Source organism: Abramis brama (genome assembly GCF_963993115.1).
Source record: "Abramis brama genome assembly, chromosome: 10".
Taxonomy (NCBI): domain Eukaryota; kingdom Metazoa; phylum Chordata; class Actinopteri; order Cypriniformes; family Leuciscidae; genus Abramis; species Abramis brama.
Window position 1 is genome coordinate 39522100 of NC_139972.1, and position 20331 is coordinate 39542430.

The window sequence follows — 20331 nt, forward strand, 5'->3', positions numbered from 1 at the left end:
AAAATGAAATGGCACATTTATGTGTCCCTGTCCCAAATGGCACACAGTGCACTTTCGGTCTTGTGGACTTACAATGGCTGCCGCGTGCGTGTGTCCATTAAGTCTGTGAGACCGTAGGGTGTCCCATTTGTCATTTTAGGTCTCAGAAGTGTGCACGCGAGCGCCCTCTGTGTGGTCGATATGCGCCCTCGATGTGCACGAGCCCGCACTGATGCTCCACAGCTTCTTCCCGACGGTCAAAGCGGCGTTACGCCATGAATGTGCAGACTCGTAGGAAGACCGCGAGTGCTTAGATTGCCATTTGGGACAGGGCCATAATTGCATCTGAATGAAACTCCAATGGTCACTAAACACAGCAGAAATAGGGGGGAAATAGTGCCGTTTGCTTGCTGATGTAGGGTCAAATTACAATCGTTACAAAACACTGATCCTTTACCTCATTCACCCACATCAACAGAAAGACTGCAGGCCTTTCATGGAAAACTGAAGGACTTGGGGGGAAAAGGCCTCTATAAAAAGTAAAGGCAGAGTGAGTTCCTGGAAGATTTGAGGTGTTAAAGGATTAGTTCACTTAAAAATGAAAATTCTGTCATCATTTACTCACCCTCAAGTTGTTATAAACCAGTATGAATTTCTTTCTTCTGTTGGAGAATGTAACCAAAACCGTTGATGGACCCTATTGACTTCCATAATATGGAACAAAAGTAGGCTACTATGGAAGTCAATGGGGTCCATCAACGGTTTTGGTTACATTCTTCAAAATATCTTTTTTTATGTGTTCAGCAGAAGAAAGAAATTCATACAGGTTTGAAACAACTTGAGGGTGAGTAAATGATGACAGAATTTTCATTTTGAAGCGAACTTTTCCATTAAGGTACTCTGTGAAAATGCTAAATCGTAACATTAAATGTCTGGTTAACTTGCTGCAGGCATTCATTATTATCACGTTTTGCTGCCTGCTTGCATCCAAATGTTTGGAACAATTTAAATCATTTAAATAAAAGCAGAACAGACGGTTGAACTGCTCTTCTGTGTCCAAACGGATGCATTGATTGGCTGGATCATGTGTTCAAGGATCATCGGGGTTAAATTTGCTCTGACAAACAGACACCCACCTGCACTGATAAAGGTTTGTTTGTCACGTCCAGCAAATCAAAGTTCTGTTGATCAATTCAGTTGATCAAAAGATACAGTAAAGACATTTATAATGTTACAAAGGTTTATAATTCAGATACATAAATGCTGTTCTTTTGAACTTTCTATTCATCAAAGAATTTTGAAAAAAATTTGTTCACAACTGTGAAAATAATAATGAATGTTTCTTGAGCATCAAATCATCATATTAGAATGATTTCTGAAGGATCATGTGACACTGAAGACTGGAGTAATGATGCTGAAAATTCAGCTTTGATCACAGAAATAAATTACATAGAAAACAGTTATTTTAAATTGTCATAATATTTCACAATATTACATTGTTGTTGTTGTTTTTTGTTGTTTTCTTTTTTTTTTATCAAATAAATGCAGCCTTGGTGAGCAGAAGAGACTTCTTTTAAAAACATTCAAAATCTTACCGATTTCAAAATAATAAATTAATGTATTTATTAATTCAAATATCTCTAGTTATTTTATCTTCATTCATTCTTGGAAAAAGTAACGCACTATAGCGGAAGCCATGAAAGCCATCAATTCAAAGCAAAGCACTGTGAAAAGGGATTTTTAAAAATAGTGGTAAGCTTGATCAGATCTCTAATACGGTTTCAAAAGGCCATTGAAATGAACATGATATTATCCTTATGACTTGAGCCTATAATAGTCTCGACAGAAAAATGACAGAAAAAAAAGTCATAGTAAATGGGTTTATTCATTCACATCTGACCCAACATTTTTCAGAACTCTGTTATTTTTTTTTTAATCAACACTTTTTACTAAGTGTTCTTTGTTTCACCAACATTACCCAAGAAAATATATATGATGCAGGAGAAATATAATTAATTTCTATGGACTGTAACACAGATACGGTCACAATGAGCACCCTTACCACAACTGAAACAGCAGAAGATATTGGTTCATGTTTTGAGATCATGTGACCACCACAGCTCTTCAACATGGCTGGTTATTCTGACAGCGAGGAGTGATCACTAAACTGTGATTCTGACATGACGTGAACGCACCGAAAGCACAGAATCAGACGTTTCTTCTTTAAACATGCACTTGTGGAATGAGTTCAAGGCCGGGAACATCTTATCCAGAGGAGAAACAATACATGTGTTAGCCGTGTTAACAAAAATATCTCTCTACAGTACGTTATTTCTCCAATAAGAAAATAAAACTTTTTTTTTTTCATTTAGAAACTTTCTAAAAGAAGCCATTTTGCAGGTTTTTTTTTTTTATAGAAATACAAACAAAACCAAAAGACATACATTACAACCGATGCAATTAATGAACATTGTACAAAATAAAGTTACACTGTAGAAAAAAAGAAATTAAATAATTCCATCGTGTCTATCCTATGATATCAAGCAATTATAAAACAATCTTGGGGTAGAGACACATATTGGACAACAAGCAAAGTGGTTAAAGGGCTGTTGTCCTGAACCAGACGCCTTCACATGAGTGCCTGTACTTTATATTCAAACAAGAACATAGTTACACTGAATTAAGTATAGTGTCAGTCAGAATAGAAACAATATCCTAGTCTAGAATAAAGGTTTCAAACGGGGTTTTGCCATAGAAGAAGCATCAAAGCCAATAGTGAACCTTTATTCATATCAACATGTCTTGGTGAAATTTCACCTCAAACTCAAAGAATTTATCATTATTATTATTATTATTATTATTTGGAAATGAGACCCAGACAGTGTTAGTGAGAAGTGAAGACTGGCACGGACGGCACACTCCGCCGGGTCTGGTGTGTTCAGTGATACCGCGGTAAAGCTCCTGATGTTACTGTGAACGCTGTTAATACGCCTCTTTCTGCGTGTGCATCTGCTCCTGGATCTTCTGCAGCATTTCCTGCATTCGTCTCAACTGCAGAAGAAGAAAACAACACGCAATCACCACACCGTACCACAAAACTGATCAATCAATACTGACCAATCAATGAGTCTGAGGCTGGACGAGTCATGTGACGCTGATCACCAACCTAACCAATCAGATCGGCCAGGGGAAGTCACGTGAGCTGACGATCAGTGACGAGCATGCCTTCAGTGCGTGACCTCGGGGACATTGACACGTTGGCATTGTTGGAGTTGTTACGTAACCTACAACATATAAGCTAAAATCCATACTACTTCCGATCGATACTAAAATCAATACTAACAATGCATGGCTTCATGTAATGTTAAATAATCTCCTTTCACTCGACTGTACATGAGTGTTACCATTTCCAGCTGTTGTCATTTTCTGACTCATAATTATTGAAAAATAATGGATTGCACACCCAAAGTGGTGATCTGTGTCAGCAACTCAATGGTCCAGAGTCAATTATTCCATGTTTACCAAATCATATGTATAGAGATCGAGACATTCATGCCTATAATGCTTTGTTTTGTGTGGAGCAACTTTATGTGAAGCCAAACGGCTGTTAGAGCTCAGAGAGAGAGACTGGGAACTGGAGCTATTCAAAGCTGTGCAGTTCAAGAACATGAAATGAATTAAGAATAGTGGTGCAAGTTATCAGAGTAAACCTCAGACCTCAACAGCGGTTGTGAAAAGTGCTTATGAATACAGATGTGCCATGTCAAATCATATCACCAGTGTTTACAATACTTTAATCACAGACTGATTCCAGTGCAATAAATCCATTACAGAAAACGGCTTGAAAGCAAAGCCTTCATTTATACTTTCATCAATCTATTTCAGCTCATGTAATGCAGTAACTGCTTCAGTTGAAGAAAAGAAGAAAACATTCATCTACCAATCTTCAAAAATATATCCAAAAATACCACGACATTTCTGAAATAAGTACAAAATATATTTTAGCCTGTACTAGGAAAATACTGTAAAAGCTTTATATCACTGTGAGATTTTAGAAAACTGCAGGAAATAATTCTCATTACTGTAATATATTATATAATATATAACAGTTGTATACTGTCCACTTTATTTTAAGTGTATTTAACTACTATGTACTAACAAAAAAAGCACTTGTGTTAACTGTGTCCATGTATAGGGTGAGGAAGAGGAATAGGGCTTGGTTTAGGGTTAGTTGCATGCAATTATGCACATTTTACTGTTTTTACTACAGAAAGAACATGCAACGTGTAACAAGGACACTGTCAAATAAAGTGCTGCTTTTGTGGCGTAACGGGTACGTTTAGGACAGGTTTGGTTCTATGGGTAGATATGGGAGTCAACAGTGTAATTATAGATGTACTTACAGAAATTAATGACAGCTGTATTTACATGCAGGTATTTTAAATATAATTACAATGTCAAATCATGTATGTACACAATAAATGCATTGTATCAAACGATTAATTTAAATGTCAACAAATAGTAGTTAAACACATTTAATACAAAGTGGGTTATAATATCATAGTATTATAGTTCATTATGTTATTGCAGTATGTGTTGCATTAAATTTAATTTTGACTTATTTAATTAAATGGACAGTATGATCTAGTACTATATTACAGTAATGAGAACACATTATTGTGTTAGTGTGAATTTATAGGGAAAATGTGCTTATTTGCCATTTAAAAAAAATCCTAACAACTGGCCTACTATTTGCATATAATAATCATCTTCATCATTTTGGGGTTGGATATACATACGCTGGACATATCTCAGCCATTATGCGATGCAGGTTTAAAGTGCATCCCACCAGAGATGTGCAGGCTTTTTCGCAGCGCTCCAGATACACCTACAGGGGGCGCCAGTGGCCATGAACCACTGCTCTAGAGGGGTGATCTGAGGGTCACGGGGTTAAATACACCGAAACTACACGAAACCCTATCAGGAGCCTGTGGGCTCAGCGTTGGGTTCGGGCTCTGAGTGAGCGTCCGCGCACGGCTCCGGCTCCAAACGCTGCTCGTGGTGTGGTGTTTGCTCATGCTCATGCTCATGCTGATCTTGGCAGGGAGAATGCCGTACCTCCTCGTCTTTCTCTCGGATGAGCTTCTCCGTCTCGTCCGCGACACCGGGCACCATGGGAATGGGGAAGTCGGTGCCGCTCTCCCTGGTCAGTTTGCTGCTCGGAGCAAAACAGCACATGCATGCAACGTACGGTCAGTTTCACCAGCAAAAGACATGCCATCGTTCACTGTAGCCCCAAAAAGCATACATATCCCATGTTCAACTATTATCTAACATGAAATGAACACAGTCAAATCTGCTGATATTCAATTAACCGTGTGAGAATATATCTCAAATTCTTAATGTGTGACTTCATGGCTAATTTAGCTGTGTCCTACAGTTTGCAGGTAACTCTGTAAGGTGGAAAGGAAGGGACATCATTTGGACCATGATTTAGTGTAAACCTAACGGTGTGACTTCTGGTGTGCTTGTGCTGGCGCTTCACGCTGCTCCTGCTTGCTTGTTTATTAAGATCCTGTTTTACTGGAAGTCGATAGACCTGGACTATTTTCGATAGACCTGGACTATTCCCCTCCACTCTCTTTATCATTTGTACAGGCATCATTAATCCTTGGTGTGGTTGGGTAGCCTTCTAGATGTGAATTGGATACTCTTTTGGCTAATGCAGATATATTGATAAGTTGTTTGTTTGGGTGCCGAACAATCACTGGCCATGTCTCTGTGTAACTGCTTTCAAGCTCCTTTGTCTTTTTGCACTGTTTTTGGCTGACTTCAGTCAAACGGGTCCTTCTGGCACGGCTCTTCAGTACTCAGCTGCTCAGGATTTGTTCATTTGCCTCCAAACATTCATGAATGGTGTAAACAGCTTGGAATTTGACGCTGCCCATGTTACATGCACTTTTCACCCGTGCTCCCCGTAAGTCTCGACAGAAAAATCATGCAATCAGCTGTGGAAATATGAGGTCACTATTCACTGATCCCAAATTTGGCAACTATTGACTCCCATCTTCAGAATTACAGTGAGCTCTGTTTAACATTCGCTCTTTGATCGATAAAGCATCAGAGCTAAATGACATAATCACTGACACAAACCTGGACATGCATTTCTTGAGAGACCTGGCAGGAGCCCAATGACTGACTCAGTTTAAACTTGATTACACCTGAATACATGTATTTTAATCAGGCTTTGGTCTGACATGACTCATGAGCATATTAAATATCAGCGACTGAGTTACATGATGTTTCCATTGAATACCTAGCTTTGAAATGGTTGGTCAAACATCACTAGCTGTGATCTTATTCTATTGACCTGATGTTTTCTCTGAGATAAGTGAGCTACATAAGGCCCCGATATACTTCAGGCAAAATAGAGGAACGAACTGGTGAGGCGTCATTTTGAACAAAATCAGGCCAAAATTAAGTCTCCACTTTCCAGAAAAGTTCACTCCGGCTGGTAAACACCTCTGAACTACCACTGGTCCATGGAGACTGTGTAATAGGTAGGTGTGCGCTGAGGCTCTGTCCTCCTCCTTCATTCCTCTGTTGAGTCTGTCAAGGTCAGACGTCTGCGAGTGAACACATAAACACTGCTTTATAGAACACAGTGAAGTGTAATTCTAAATGAAAGCGACACTAGCCATGTTTCCATTACAGATTTGCGCAAAACTTTTGCAATGTTTTCTAAATGTCGATGAAATGACGGCGATATTATGAGACTAATATGAGTTTTTTCCTCTCACAATAAGTCATTCCACAAATCATGGCGACGGATGTTGGAAGATTTACGTATATCTCAGCTGCCGCACTAGACATTATTTTTAATGAAGATATGCAGGCGTGTATCCAAGCTTTAATGGCAAGGACAGACACTTCTACTGAGAGCGGCACAGATGAGGAGTTTCTGCTTCAAGCTCTTGATCAATTGTGGCATTTCTTTGTGGTTTACAATCCAGTATTCCTGTAATACTTTAGTCTCTTATGAGTTTAATGAAGAACTCTGCCTCGTCTTCTGTCCAAACACACCGCGTCTTCTTTAAAGATTGATCGACTGTTACGTACGCCAGGTGACCTGTACATGCAAAAAACTATTTCCATTGCAGTTTTGCGAAATTGACGTGTTTCCATTGGCCGTAATTTCAATTCGCAATTTCAATTTGCGCAATTTGAAAGGTAATGGAAACGCGGCTAGTGTAGTTATACTGTAAAGCTGCTTGCTTTAAAGCAATCTATTGTATTACGTGCTATTTAAATAAACGTGATGTGACTGGAGTGCCGAATTGCAGAGCTTGTGCAAACATATCCACATCACTACGATTAGATGCTTTCTTAAATGCTGTTTTCTCACCGCTGTCATTTTTGTTGTGTTTATTTACATATATAGCATATATTTACATATTCATTTAAACGTTACTCTGAGCAGCGTGTCAGGGTGTTCGCTAGCAGAATACCGCTACAAAGGTTTTATAAACTTGTTTTTACCCCTCTATGAAGAATGAAAAAGAACTTCGCTGTGAGTTTATCTGGGCCTTTACTCTTGTCCATGCTAGATTTGTATCTGTTATTGTACTTGGGGATTTTAATACATAAAAATACTGTGCAGTGTCTTGAATGAATGTCTGAGTTGGAATGTTTCAAACTTAATAGAATATTTTGCCACTCACCTCAGGGCTCATATACTGTCACATATCTGTATTACGTAATAATGTCTGTGTTACTGGTTCTGTCTTTGCTTTATCTGATCACAAAGTTTACTGTAGCTTGAGTTTTCCAATTTCTGTGTCATGTAAGAAAAAATCCATTCTGTGAACCCATCGTCCATCTCTGTTTCTATAAGGGCCTCTACTTCGTCTTCCTCTGTTTCCATACTTTTCTACTTTTTTCAAACTCTTTATGATCTCACGGCCCAATAGTAACGTGTTGTCTCTATAATAATGCTATTTCCCAAACACTTGAGAAAATGTGTGCATCCTTAAAAAAATCTAGCTTAGATCATTGAAATATTAACAATTACAGACCAATCTCTAATTTCTCACTCCTGGCCAAAGGTTTAGAGAAAGTAGTGGCCTCTCGATTACGATCTTACCTAACTGCAAACGGTCTTTTTGAACCTTTCCAGTCTGTATTCTGTCCATCACACAGCACAGAAACAGCTGTTATTCAGTGATCAATGACATCCTCCTATCTGTGGATTCTAGGTTTATAAACATCCTAATTCTCCTTGACCTAAGTTCTGCGTTTAACTGTCTGTGATGATATTCTCCTGCCTCGCCTTTCTGAAATTACCATTATCAGTCCAGATCTTTCCTGACAGAAAGTATGTTATTACTATGCAAGGGTACAAATCCGCCTCTGCTCCTCTCTGCCACATGCTGTTCCTCAGGGTTCAGTTTTTGGTCCATTTCTCTTTATCATCGACATGCATCCTATTGGTGACATCATACATATCCATATAAGTTTGGACTTCATTTTCACTGTTATGCTGATGACAAAATTTATCTCCAGCTCTGACATGCCATCTCTTCTTGATTCCCTTACTGCATGTATTGGGGATATCAAACACTGAATGTCCCTGAAATTTCTTAAACTGAATAATAACAAAACTGAAATATTGTTGATTGGCTCTACTACACCAATCAAAAGAATAGTCCTGTGATTTGATATTGATAGGGTTCATGTAAAATCCTCCTCCGCTGTCCTTTTATTAAGAGTGATCCCCTCTACCAAGCGTTTGCTCACATCACTCCCATCTGTGATCTTTACTGGCTACCTCTCTGCATGACACATTTATTTTAAGATACTCCTAACATTTAAGGCTTCAAATTCCTTTAAATCCCCAAGTCTCTAACCTGCTTCACCCATTCCTGCCCAGCAAAACCTCTCTTAGATTGTCTGATCTTGGCCTTTTGATTGTCTACTATAGGTGAAAGATCATATTGTGTTTCAAACATCCCTTCTTGATAAAACTTTAGAATACTGTTCCCTCACAAATGAATAACTACAGAGAAACAAATGAGTAATGCAGTATTAACACTCTAGTTACTTCTATTAACTAACAAGAAACTTTGATTAACTAATTAGTAAGTCATAGCACTCAGTTGAATGAGGTAATTCAGTATTAGCTAATCAATAACTACAAATTTTTTTTATCTCCCAGAGGACTACTAAGAACTACAATATACAAGTTAATTAATGAGATAACGCACAATGTATAATTCATTCTAAAGTAAAGATCATGGTAACCCACTAGTAATGACTCAAGTAATAGTACATAAGGAATTACTTAACAGTATTCAGACGTTAAAAGCATGATAACTCTGTAGCAATGACTGAAATCATTGTAAGTTTTTGAGGTTTTTGTAGCCTCTTTCTCTATCTACTTTCAAGACCAGTTAAAAACATAACTATTTGAAATGTATTTTCGATCATTTGTACTTGGTGTGCTTTGTTTTCCTTGAAATGTACTTCTACCTTGAGTTATGGAAAGGCGCTATATAACTTTTTCTTCTTTTCTTAATGTTAATGTCCATATGTGACTTAAGTTTCCGAATACTTTTTGGGGCCACTGTTGTTCAAAACAAAAGCTGAAAGAGAGTGAAAACACAGCTTCTTCTGCCTGAATCGTGGCTGCGTACTTGCGGTTGCGTTCTTTCACCACCATGCGGGTCATACTCTGGATGCAATGGGCTCTGTAGTTCTCATAGTGGGTTTCCCGGGTCACATCCTTCAGATCTTGCATGTGTGTTCGTACCAACATGTTCCTCAACTTCACAAAGTCACAGTGTGCTGGGTTCTCCACTGTCCAACAAACACACACAAACACACAGTACATATCCAGTCTACTAACATGATCATAAAATAATTGTGTAACCCCTGTATGCTTTACTGACAGTGGGAAACTCGGTTACACTTTATTTTAAGGGGTAACATGTACTTACTATAGGGTTAGGGTAGGATTAGGGTTTGGTTCAGGGTTAGTTGCATGTAATTATGCATAATTTACTGTTATTACTATGGTAAGTACATGTAACATATGTAACAAGGACACTGTAAAATAAAGTGTTACCGGAAACTCTTGTGAAGCGTGTTTGTTCTTGGATCAGGATCATACCTTCTACGATTCCCCAGGGGTACAGACGTCCTCGAACCCTCTTGCCTTTGGCCTCCACTACTGTGTTACTGCCAATCACAGCAAAGGGAATGCTGTCCTACAGGAGGAGGACAAGAAAACTAATCATCTCGACAGAAATCATGCTTTAGGGGTGCAACAAAAAAATATTTAAAAAAGAATAACAAAAAACAGCCATTCAAGTATAGTGCTGGTGGTTTATGTTTCTGGGGCTGGTTAGTGATTTCTTTTCGTGTTGCATCAAACTGGGTTCCAGTGCAGATTCAAGACACTGGCCACTAAACAGAAGCAAATAAAGCTATGCTTTGATCGACAGAGCACTGGTGTGAGTTTCCAAGTGGGCGACTCAGTTTTACTGCCTGTGAAGGGTTTTGCACGGTTTACTGGACCTTATTCATGTGGCTATTACATTTCTGGTCATTAAAATAAGTACATTTTTGGTACCAATTTATATTAGGTGTCTTTAACTTCTATGTACTGACATTTAAATGAATCATTTGATAAAATGCATTTATTGTGTGCATACAAGTTTTTACATTGTACTTATATTTGTATGTAAATAAAGCTGTAATTAATTTCTGTAATTACATCTATAATTACACTGCTGAGTTTTCCTTTACACCATAACTCTCATTTAAACCTACTCATCCCACCAAACCTGACCCTAACATTGCCCGTATCCCACCTCAATATCAGCTTAAGTGATTTGCAATACAATATGAACATAATAAATATATTGTTTTGTGTAAGTACATGGTAGTTAAAAACACCTAATATAAAGTGGGTCCATATTTTTTTTCAGTTATTTTTTAATTGAATACTACTGAATAACTCGCAAAACACACACATATGTTCTCTCTCTCTTTCACTGGCTCAGGACACAATATGTGAAAAACACGCCTGAACCTTGAGCTCTTGGTCTTGCTGTTTGAAGTCCTCATCCTCATCTGAATCACAGTCTGGAAACTGGTAGATCTTTATTCCGTACTGTTCGATCTCCTCTCGAATCTGCCGGAGCACAAATAACTGAAATAAGCCCAACGGTACATACACAAACAACACACGGGACAGGTTTCGACAGCTTGGGCTCTTGCCTTGATTTTCTTTTTCTTGACCTCCATTGGTGTGAGTGTGTCAGCTTTAGCTAGTACAGGAACGATGTTGACCTTCTCATGAAGAGCCTTCATAAACTCCACGTCCAGAGGCCTTAAACTGATGCAGACACAAGTGACGATGATCACCACACACAACAGAACAAACTAGAAGTTTGTCAGCAATTTATATTAGGTGTTTGATTTCTCTGTCATTGGTGCTGGAGAAACTGTGTTTTATGTTGGTAATAGGTGAAATAACAACAACAACAACAACAACAAAAAACATGTTGACTTGGCTTGCCTTCCCGACACAGATCAGACATGACCAGCAGAGGGCACAGATGGATTGTGGGAGCTGGTTACTTTTTAACTGGCAGATCTCTCATTGAGACGGAGCACTTACTTAAACTAGGACTGTTTTTTCTTCGTCCAGTAAAAAAAAAACAAAAAAAAAACTCCTATATACTGTATGACTCTAATAGTCACAGATCTGTATCTAGTATTTCAGACAGACATCGAACAGTTGATCTTGTTGTTCTCCAAATACAAAAGACTTATGGTGAAAAAAAAATGATGTAAAAAGGGCATCTGGACTAAAAGGAAATGTGCGTATGTCGCATTAAAGTGAGTGAAATATGCATTATCAGATGGATTATGTCTTGCATAAAAGCATGTGCTTTACAGTACACATACTATCATACTATAGAGATGATCTCTGTTGAGTAAGATGAGCTTTAGCTGCCCTTATCAGCCTTGAGCCTCAACCACTACACCACACCACCATAAAGAAGTCAGGTTTGATCAGATCTGCGTTTATAATGCTGATGACGCTCATACCCGTGACCGAAGGGTGAAATGAAGTAGAGACAGCAGTGCACTCGGTTATCCTGAATGTTCTTGCGGTTCAGTCCGCTCTCATCTCTGAAGTACTGCTCAAACTGTTGGTCTATGTAGTCTGCCACTGACTTCCAGCTGAAAACACACAGATACAGCACTGAATCACCAAACCTGTGTCATATTCACTCCAAAATCAAAAGAATTACACAAGAAATTATGTTCTGCATAGAGAAAATGTTCAATAATTCTTTTTGACTTTTATTTGTTGTACTGCCTTATGAAGTAATGTGAATCTTGTGTGATTAGCATGCATGATGTTACTGTAGCCCTATACCATTCAGTGTTATTGACAGCATCCCCGAATCCTGGTGTGTCCACGATAGTGAGCTTGAGTTTGACGCCCTTCTCCTCGATGTCCACCGTGTGTTTGGTGATCTCCACCGTCTGAGTGATCCTCTCTGCCAACAACACAGCCATCAGAACATACAGCAACACTCACAGCAAACAACCGCGAGAGATGAACTCACCTTCGGCATTGAGCAGCTTCCGGTCTTTGTAGAGATCTGTAAGGAACAGACTGTTGACCAGGGTGGACTTTCCTAAACCTGACTCTCCTGTGAGGAACAAAAACTCCATCATCAATGACACCATTGATATTAAAGGAACAGTTCACCCAAAAGTGAAAATCTTGTCTTCATTTCTCGTATGAACACGTTTGACATGAGTAACGCAGATTAGTCTAGTCACTGACCTTCAAACTGACACTATATGTCTGAATGGATGTGAACAGGGAGATTTCCAGAGAATAACAGCTTACATTTCAGTCTAAAGCTATCATGTGACTCCATAAGAGTGCTTGAGTCATATGGACTACTATTATGATTTATGTGCTTTTTTTGTGCCATTTTGGAGCTCAACAGCCTCAGTTCTCATTCAATTTCAGTAGGTGAAAAAGAGCAATGTGAACAGTTAAAAAAAAAGATGGTTCACTACATTATTTTTGGGTGAACTATACCATTAAAATGCAGAAAAAGGAGAACGCACACTTTTCACAAAGTTTGTTTTTAAGCTAATTTCCACAGATTTGATGTTAAAAAATTACCTGCAACCATTAAAGTGAAGTCAAAGCCCTTCTTCACAGATTTGCGGTGAACCTGATTTGGCAAAGTAGCAAATCCCACATACTCCTTGTCTTGGTCCTAAAGAAAGAGAGAGAGAGAGAGAGAGAGAGAGAGAGAGAGAGAGAGAGAGAGAGAGAGAGAGAGAACGATGAAAGATAGATATGATAAATATAATTTAAAACAAATAAACATTCAAACAACCAACATTTAACATATATTTAACTCAAGTTGATGGAGAGAGAACCCAAGAATCACAAACGAAACATATTTTCTCAATATGTATTCAGTTTGTAGGCGATATCTCTTATTATCATAACAGCCAGCGGGAGATGACAGACATTGTGAGAGTCTCTCTCTGGTAGGCAAACCACACGTGCCAGGCTTTGGATTGAACTGAATTAGGAAAGATGAGGGGTGGAGCGTCATAAACCCAAAAAGGGCTTTACGCCTTTAATTATCTTTTACAAACATGTTCTAGACCACCAACAGGATCCACTTAAAAACATGCCATTAAAATGTAAATCCATCCTCCCGAAAAGCAAGTGACAGATGAAACACAATCTCAAGAACCAAAACATGCGTCCAATTCAGAACAAAAACTATGAGAGGTAACTGGGCAACTGAGATCCCTCACAAAACAATCCTGTGGTAATATTTGATATGTACCATGGTACTGAAGGATTACCATTCATAGTGCTCCAAGAAACTTCAAAGAATACCATGGTACATTCCAACATGTGATTCTTATGGTTGCTGGGAGTGATGTTTCAAGGTGTTTATGCACGGACGCTCATGACGGAAATCAGACCCCGGCGTTCATTACCTCAGTAGCGTCATAGGGGTCATAGCGACCCCAGGGGCTTTTAGGCCTGGATGGGCTGATGGGAGACGGCAGGCTAAAGTCCACATGGCCCCGCTGAGCCCCGTGTCTGGACTCGTGCTCTAATTCTCCAGGGCCCCTGGGTGCCGCCACGGGCCTCAGGAAGGTGGGTGTCCCCGGGGTGTGAGGCCTGCTGTGAGCCTCACCCTCACTATCGGCCTTATGGGGCCCGGGGTGGGCGAACGGGTGACCCTCTCTGGGCGGATGATGTCCCATGATGTGCTCCAGCTCCGAGTCCTCCGAGTCTTCCTTAGGGAAGTGCTGAGGTCAGGAGGGGATCGGGCAAGTTAGGGGTCGGGCCAGAACATATGGGCAGGTACAGAAGCGGTTTAATAGGGGAAGTTAAGGTCATGGAGAAGAGAAGCAAAAAGAGAATAGACCATTTAGTGGTTAGACAAAAAACACTGTGCATGCCCTTACAAAACATTACCATGGTAAATACCCATTTACTAGAGAAGTAACCCAGTAAATGAAAACTCCATCAGTTTGACAGAAATTAAGGTTACCATGGTAAAAGTTTTTACGAGGTATAATGAATACAAGAGAAGCACATAAGTGGTATAAGGAGTGTTCCTGAGGAAGATGAAACTGGAGTGCACGCGTCTACACTGTTGTTAGTGTCCACACAAGACGTCAGACATCAAGACACAACACAGATGACATTGATACTCCCTGCACAAGAGCTGATGACAATGACAGAATCAATGCTGTTGTGAAATAAAGAGTAAAGATTCCTGCTCCAGTCCACACAGCCCTATTGAGGACCACAGACTCACTCCAGACGAGAGTCCTTCCACAGCAGATTGGCGAGACATGCGAGCAGACATACGAATGTTAAAGGGGTCCTATAATGCCCTTTTCACAAGATGTAAAATAAGTCTCTGCTGTCCCTAGAGAGTGTAGGTGAAGTTTTAGCTCAAAATACTCCACAGATATTTTTTATAGCAAGTTAAAATTGTTACTTTTTCAGGGTGAGCAAAAATACGCAGTTTTTGTGCGTGTCCCTTTATATGCAAATGAGCTGCTGCTCCCGGCACAGGGGGCGGAGCTTCAAGAGCTTGTGTGCTTAGCAGCTGCGATTACCTCACACAAACACGCACTGAAAATTTCGAAAACTTTTAGCCTTTTATGTTCAAACCGAAGTGAGACAAAGATGGAGAGACTCAGGAAGAAGTGACGACATTTCTGAATGGTTAGTTGATGAATTTATGTAGCTGATGTGGAGTTAACTATCTTCTAGTCATTGATTAGCATATTCTGTCATGATAATCTATAAATGCGTTCCCGGGGGCGGGGTTTATGTAAATTTTAGGGTTAGTGATGTCACTAACCCGTGAAGAAGCTCATTTTAGTCCCTACCAGCCATTTGTTGTAGTCCTTAAAATCGATTTCTGTAAAAGAAAATATCTCCCTTTGCTTTGAACTTTGAGCGTCGTAACTTTGCAGATGTTGTTTATGCTCAAACAGCAACATTACACACTAACTAAAGTTAGAAAAGTGAAATCATAATCAACCACCCCTTTAAAGAAGTTCTGTTCAACACATCAGCCATATACACACTGCAAAGGGCCATGCTTAATTTATGCTCTTTAATGAGCCTCTGACTAGCGAACTTAAACATGGCTGACAACCATATTGGTGTCATTATAACAATGGCCTTTTTTGTCTTGGTAAACATGTTCAATGAAGGCCAAGATGCAAAACTAAAGGCTGCATGTGATAGGTGGGCAATGTGACCCTCTCAGGTTTCCACTGCTCTGAGACCTGTCCAGATAAATAATGCATCGTGGTGCAGTGAATCCGTGTTCGAGGTGCAGGCATGATCTCGTACACTGGAAAAGTGATTTTATAACGATGGTCATATGGTCAATCTATTGCCACAACCTGGAAGACACAAACACTGAACTGAACAGATGTCCCACAAGAGTCCTGCCTGCTGTTCGTCTCTAACATTTATCACTGAATTTCCATCCGTTCTCCAATCCGCTTGTCCTACGCAGGGTCGGAGGGATGCTGGACTCCCAGTGTCTCGAGTCGAAGGCAATCGCAAGCTTCTCACCTAATACATCTCCATGTTTTCTGTTCTGTCAAACAGATTTTTGCCATTGAACAGGTCAAGGCCACATCATCACATGACATGGCTTTTGCAACCCATTCGACTTCTGTAATGAAATGTTTTTCTTTTTTCTCTGATTGCAACAAGACATTTTGACCGGCAGATTCAGAGCATCTCCATGTATCCCACTGGTTACCTTGGGATAAATATATCTCTATTTGCTATTACGATGTAACCTTTTTACATGAACTTTAACTGGCACTACAGAACTGCATTTGCGATTGACCTAAATAGCTATTTGACTGATCGTTTAACAATTTCCGTCCTAGGTGATATTACTCAAAAGGAAAAGTAATTTCAGTTATTACTTTTTGATGAAAGATTATAAATCGCTCACAATAAGAAAGCAAGTAAGAAACGAGTAAAACAAGGTCAATTTCAAGTTGACTTTAACAGATAATTAAAGTTAATATGCTGGCTTGTAGAAGAGTGGTCCACGTCTAAGGGCAGTCTCCTAAGAGGTCAGAGGTCAGACGGACTCAACGAAGTGGAGGGAGGGAGGATCACCAGTACCTTTTCCACTTCATGCATCCTGGGCTCAGGTGACGCTGGCATAGAGTCTTGCTCATCTGATGCCGAGTCGGTCTCGCGGTCACTGTCCTCCATCGCTACTGGAGCTACTGTGCACTCTGCCATCTCCAACCACAAGAGACAGGGGAGGAGAGGAGGCGCACGGCGGGGACAGACCGAGAGCGGTGTGAGGTGGAGGGATGTTACATGGGAGTAATGTTTGGTGGAAAGGATGGCAAGGGGATGAGAGAAAAAGAAAAAATGAAATGATTACATTATTGCAACAGGTCTTGATGCAGCCAATGGATGCCGGGGCACAACACCACAGCTGGCCACTGGAGCTCCTCTCAGGATCATCAGGTTTAGATGTAGCTTGGACGATATTTCAGTGTGTCGTAACTACCATATATGCAAAAACAAGTCAAAAACCACCACATGATACCAGAACGTTATCACATTCAAATGGTGTTTGAACTGAATTTGCCAACACACATCTAACCAAATGTTTTATGTCAGTAATAAGTAATGAAACGGCCTGTCAAATGTCTAATGCTAACACTCAATTCTGAGGAAACCCACTAACCTCACGCTACATGCTAGCATGAATCAGTGTCACCTTGACAGGAAAAAGAAACTAGATTTTTGCATTTTTACACAGAAAAAGAAAAAAAGGGCCTAAACATATAAATGTTGTCGCAGGCCCTGTGATTTTTAGTGATGAAAATGAGTATTGGTAAATGTTATTATGCTGATCATCAGGGCTTTAATCTTCTAATTAAAGAGGCGGGACTAGAGATTATAAACCTAATCTAACCATACATAAATCTAGTGATTCTTAATTATACTATAGTGCTAAAACAGCAATAGTGACGCTTGACTTGATTAACAGCACTAATGAAGAGCTTCCCAGATTAGGTGACGGTGACCTGCTTTACACCACACGCGAGCTGCAGAGATCGATGTTCAGTCTCCATCACCACAGGCTTCACTGGCCTATTTCAATCACTGCTCAATACTGAAACACGGCCTCCAGAAACATAGAGTATAGTGACAAAAACCTGACTTGAAAATGTTGAAATGTCTTCATGGTAAAGCATTATTCCTCAAGTCTGTCTCAAGTCTAACATCAGGATTTCAGCTCAGCCTACTCAGACATTCAGTGCCATTCAGTTCATATTACTGAGACGTTACGGATGTGCTGGAGATCAGGCTGGGGAGGGAACTGGCCAAAGGCTCACGTCATGAGTTATATTATGTATCTAGCAGGAACATTTACATCAGCAACATCCTCTTATGGTCTTGTGGAAAACAAAACTAAGCAGAATAAGATATATATCATAAATAAAGTAAAATAAATGAAGGACAGTGAGCCCACAAGATAACTCTGATGCCCATATTCCACAACATGCACACAGAATCTCACCTGAAACGCCTCTGGGAGGATGAAACAGTCTAAACTTCTTGTCTTGTCGGAGCCAGCTCCTCATTCCCTTTCCCACTGGAGACCCGGTGGCCTGCTCATTATCTCAGGCTTTATACCCGGCCAGGCGGGGACACAGTGCCCTTCACTGCATCGAGCTGTCCCGCTGCCCCAGGGCACCAATCAGCAGCCGCCTCCACCGCAGCGCTATCGACACACACTACACTAAACCTGACCCAGGACACACTCACGTTCAGCACATACACACAGCTGCCATCATCTCCATGAGCTTCACGTGCTTTATGGGGAATGAATGATGTTCTGGTGTTGAGGGATCTGCTCATTTAGTACATTTTTGAGGACGTCGAGAATGAGTTTCAAGCCAGGTACAAAGACACACACTCTCAAAGTGCTGTAATTGTTTGCCACCATGGGCCAGATTTACTAAACATGGCAGATTAGCGTGAGAGCGAAATTAAAAAAAAAGTGCTGATGGGAGAGGAAAGTTCTGAGCGTGATCTACTGACGACACGCGTATGAAAGAACACAGACACCGGATCATTTCCATAATGACCAACACAATCTATCAAGAGCAGCGCAAATTAGCGTCTGGTTTAAGACATGTTGTTTTTGGGTGGTAAATAATGGAGCAAACACCAGTACATTGACGAGCGCAAACCTTAGTGAATCAACTTGTGTGATTCATTTAAAGGGGACATATCATGCCAAATGCACTTTTTTAGCCCTTAAATGCATTTTGTTGTATATTTGGAGTGTTTAGAAGTACAGAAAATATGAAATTATTCTCTTCAGGTGCTTCGTTGATATCTTTATATTCTGTTTTGGTCATATTTTTCAACCTGTTCCGATCTATGACGTTTTTTGAACTATTACGTCACAGTATTTGCAGCAGAACTGCCAAATAAGGACATTGACTTCCGGCCCAACACTTCGAGCAATCCGCCATTTTTATTTCTCGCTGCAATTTTGTAGTCCAAGCTAAAGGATGCAGAAGTTACGAGAGGGTAAGTTAAAATGTTCGGTTGTTGTATGTAGTAACCCACACGCTTCATTACACCGTTTAATGTAGATGAACTGCCGCACTTGTGACAGGGCGCATGTTTAACTGAAAGAACGAGCAGAGAGAGAGACCCGGTCGCGCGCCCACTCTCTCTCTTCAGAGCCAGGCGAAAGTGTAAACAAGACATCACCGTCTCCAAACTAGACGCTGTCTTGCTCTCTCTCCCTCGCACATATTAATCAAAATAAATCGACACGGTGGTAAAAGGTCGGAAGACCAAAGTTTCATGTGTAAATATAGTAACACACCATTGTGATACATCCATATGAAGACGTTGTTCTGCAGGTTCGTCATCTTCATTTTCATCTCGCTCCGGCTCCGACTCTGGCTCGAACATGTAAGGCTGGCTGGACAAGTCTTCCGTTGTTGACATTTTGTTAATAACGTGTGAATAAAAAGTTTCTGTGCCGCTAGATAATCGTGTCTCTGCTATCAAACTACAAAAATGGCCGAACGGGGTGGAGTTGAACCGAGTGTGGGCGGGGTATGAAGTGTCTCAATTGTATTTAAAGAGACCGCACCAAAACGAGTTGCTCTCAGACGCACATCAGAAAAGGGGCCTGTGGAGCTATAATAATGAGGAATTCAGACCCAAGCATTGCAGTTCTGCTTTATATAGACTACAAATGTATGATTTATATGTAAAAAGGAACAATTTAAAAGCATGATATGTCTCCTTTAAATACTCTCCTCCCATTGCGTCTGAAAGGGAAATCCTACAATAAGTTCAGCCACAAAAATAACCCTGTCCATGTCTTTTCAGCGCTAATTTTTCTCTGAGTGTCTTTAATAAATCCTGACAGTAGTTTTTTAAGACCAAAAGAGGGTTTGTGTGCAAGCTGTTAGTAAATCTGGCCCCAAGTGTCTTTTAAATAAATAGTTCACAAGAAAAAGATTATTTTCAAAAGTCATTCACATTCAGTTATGAGACAAGTGAGAAGTAATGGCCTTTGATTTCATTTACATCAAACCCGACACAACAAGTCTGGACCTGTGAATGAGTAAATGAGTTCGTTTCTAGAAGGATTGTGAACTGTTTCTTTGATAACTACTCAGTTCAGCTTCTTATTCATGCTGGAAAGAGGGCAGCCGCTGGCATGAGGTAAA

The 20331-nt window shown here is 40.0% G+C and overlaps 1 protein-coding gene across 1 annotated transcript; it reads right to left on the minus strand.

Annotated features, from left to right (window-relative positions):
• Positions 1 to 1845: 1845 nt before the first annotated feature.
• On the minus strand, positions 1846 to 18210 carry septin4b (septin 4b; the record flags this gene model as incomplete). Its single annotated transcript, XM_084127600.1, is given in 14 exon segments — positions 1846 to 3030; positions 5098 to 5194; positions 9672 to 9834; positions 10148 to 10244; positions 11072 to 11173; positions 11260 to 11377; positions 12097 to 12231; positions 12431 to 12554; positions 12624 to 12710; positions 13199 to 13295; positions 14041 to 14358; positions 16727 to 16849; positions 18147 to 18164; positions 18166 to 18210. Coding segments are annotated over 14 exon segments (1593 nt in total). The 3' UTR covers positions 1846 to 2961.
• Positions 18211 to 20331: the final 2121 nt, after the last annotated feature.